Below are 1693 nucleotides of genomic sequence, written 5' to 3'. Positions count from 1 at the left end.
AGTCTGAGTTGGGGCTCTGCGGTGCGGAAGAGTAATTATGAAACAATCGTACTAAACGTGTCGCCTGTGAAATTACAATGCAAGCAATGTTTATTACAGATAGCCGCTTGTCAGCGCGAAGCTTAATATTGCCGTTGTTCATCAGAAAAAGAGCTTTTGTTTCGGGGACACTGTTTGAGCAGTCTCACCAGTACGGTTTGCAGTGAAGATGGACTTTTTGTGTGGTGCCTGCGTGTGCCCTAGCAGAAGGTTGAGGTTCGATGACTTGTACGAAGAGGAAGAAGTTCTTGGCACTGGGGCCTGCGCTATAGTTAAGAAATGCATTCATAGAGAATCGGCGAGAGAATACGCCGTTAAGATCATCAGTAAAGAAGGTATGCAGCGGCCGGAAATCGAGATATTGTCCGAAGAGAAGGATATTATCAAGAAACTTGACCATCGTAACATTGTGAAGTTCTACGGCAGCTTCTCGGGCGCGAAGGATTATCGACTGGTATTCGAGCTGTTGAATGGTGGCGATCTCTACCAGTATGTCATCGACAGACAGCGTGCTTCTCATTGCGAAAGCAACGTGATGCGTTATATGAGAGACATATTCACCGGACTACAATACTGCCACACTAAAAATATCATACACCGTGACGTGAAGCCTCCCAATCTATCGTTGACTATCGAAGACAAAAGAGAAGTTGTGAAGCTAGTGGACTTCGGTTTGGCGGTCGACACAAAGGGCAAAGCGAGGCGAAAACTCGGAGACCTCGGTACGCGTAAATATAAAGCGCCGGAGATGATCCAAGGTCTCAAGTACGGCACGCCAATCGACTTATGGGCGTGTGGGTGCGTACTTTACAATTTGCTCAGCGGAACACACCCGTCTGGTGCTTCCTTCCCTTCACTTTATTGGGGTCGCGTTTCGGAGTCTGCGAAGGACTTGATAAAGCAGCTTTTGAATGAAGATCAAGACAGTCGCATCACCGCCGCAGAAGCGCTGAATCATTCGTTTTTCAATCCCATGCGGGAAGAGAGCCAGTATCTTGGCGACGCTATAGTGCATCTGACCGAATTCACTCAAAAGAAAATGTGGAAAACGGCTGGGGGAGTCGGGATAGTTACTAATTCAGTATTAGCACCGATCATGGCCAGCGTAATGCCATCGCCACCAAGAGGCTCGCAGCACGCCGGCGCATCTATGGACGATGCCGTGAAAGAATCATGTTAAACCACTGTCCCATTTATAGAAGTTGCAGTACCGAAAGATTGATGCAATTGTTAGGTTGTAATTTTTCAGTTCGCTCATTATATGATGTCGGTTTTCGGGCAGTAAAAAGATGTCGGTGGACAGATCTGATTATATCCATATATATATGTACGGTATATACCAGAGATGAGCGGATTTGAAATTTCTATGTCCTAATCCAATCCAAATCCGAACCTTCAAATTCAAATCCAAATCCTAATCCATAACTTTTTCATATTCAAGTCCATGTCCAATCCTAATCCGATTCCAACAGGAAATTCAGAAAAATACTAATTTATGCAATGAAGGGACTCGAAAATTTTCTTTCACAACCAACGATTCACATGATTCAAGATAACTTAGTAACCATAATTACATTAATAACTGATCTGAATAAAGTTATTCGCCATTCGCCACACGACATTTCAATCTCCCAGAAAATAGGTAAATCCAATC

At 44.2% G+C, this 1693-nt stretch overlaps 1 protein-coding gene across 1 annotated transcript; it reads left to right on the top strand.

The window, feature by feature from the left end:
• Positions 1 to 1357, top strand: LOC145434467 (calcium/calmodulin-dependent protein kinase type II alpha chain-like). Its single transcript, XM_080311823.1, has one exon. It carries the CDS (start codon positions 209 to 211, stop codon positions 1217 to 1219), a length of 1011 nt encoding a protein of 336 aa, XP_080167949.1. The 5' UTR covers positions 1 to 208; the 3' UTR covers positions 1220 to 1357.
• Positions 1358 to 1693: the final 336 nt, after the last annotated feature.

This window comes from Botryllus schlosseri, chromosome 2, assembly GCF_051294905.1.
Source record: "Botryllus schlosseri isolate E-star chromosome 2, Bs_hap1, whole genome shotgun sequence".
In the NCBI taxonomy this organism is placed as follows: domain Eukaryota; kingdom Metazoa; phylum Chordata; class Ascidiacea; order Stolidobranchia; family Styelidae; genus Botryllus; species Botryllus schlosseri.
This window is presented reverse-complemented; position numbering and strand designations above follow the sequence as displayed.

What these genes read in the sequence shown, in the direction of transcription:
- LOC145434467 (XM_080311823.1), top strand. Translation starts at nt 209, where the DNA reads ATGGACTTTTTGTGTGGTGCCTGCGTGTGCCCTAGCAGAAGGTTGAGG.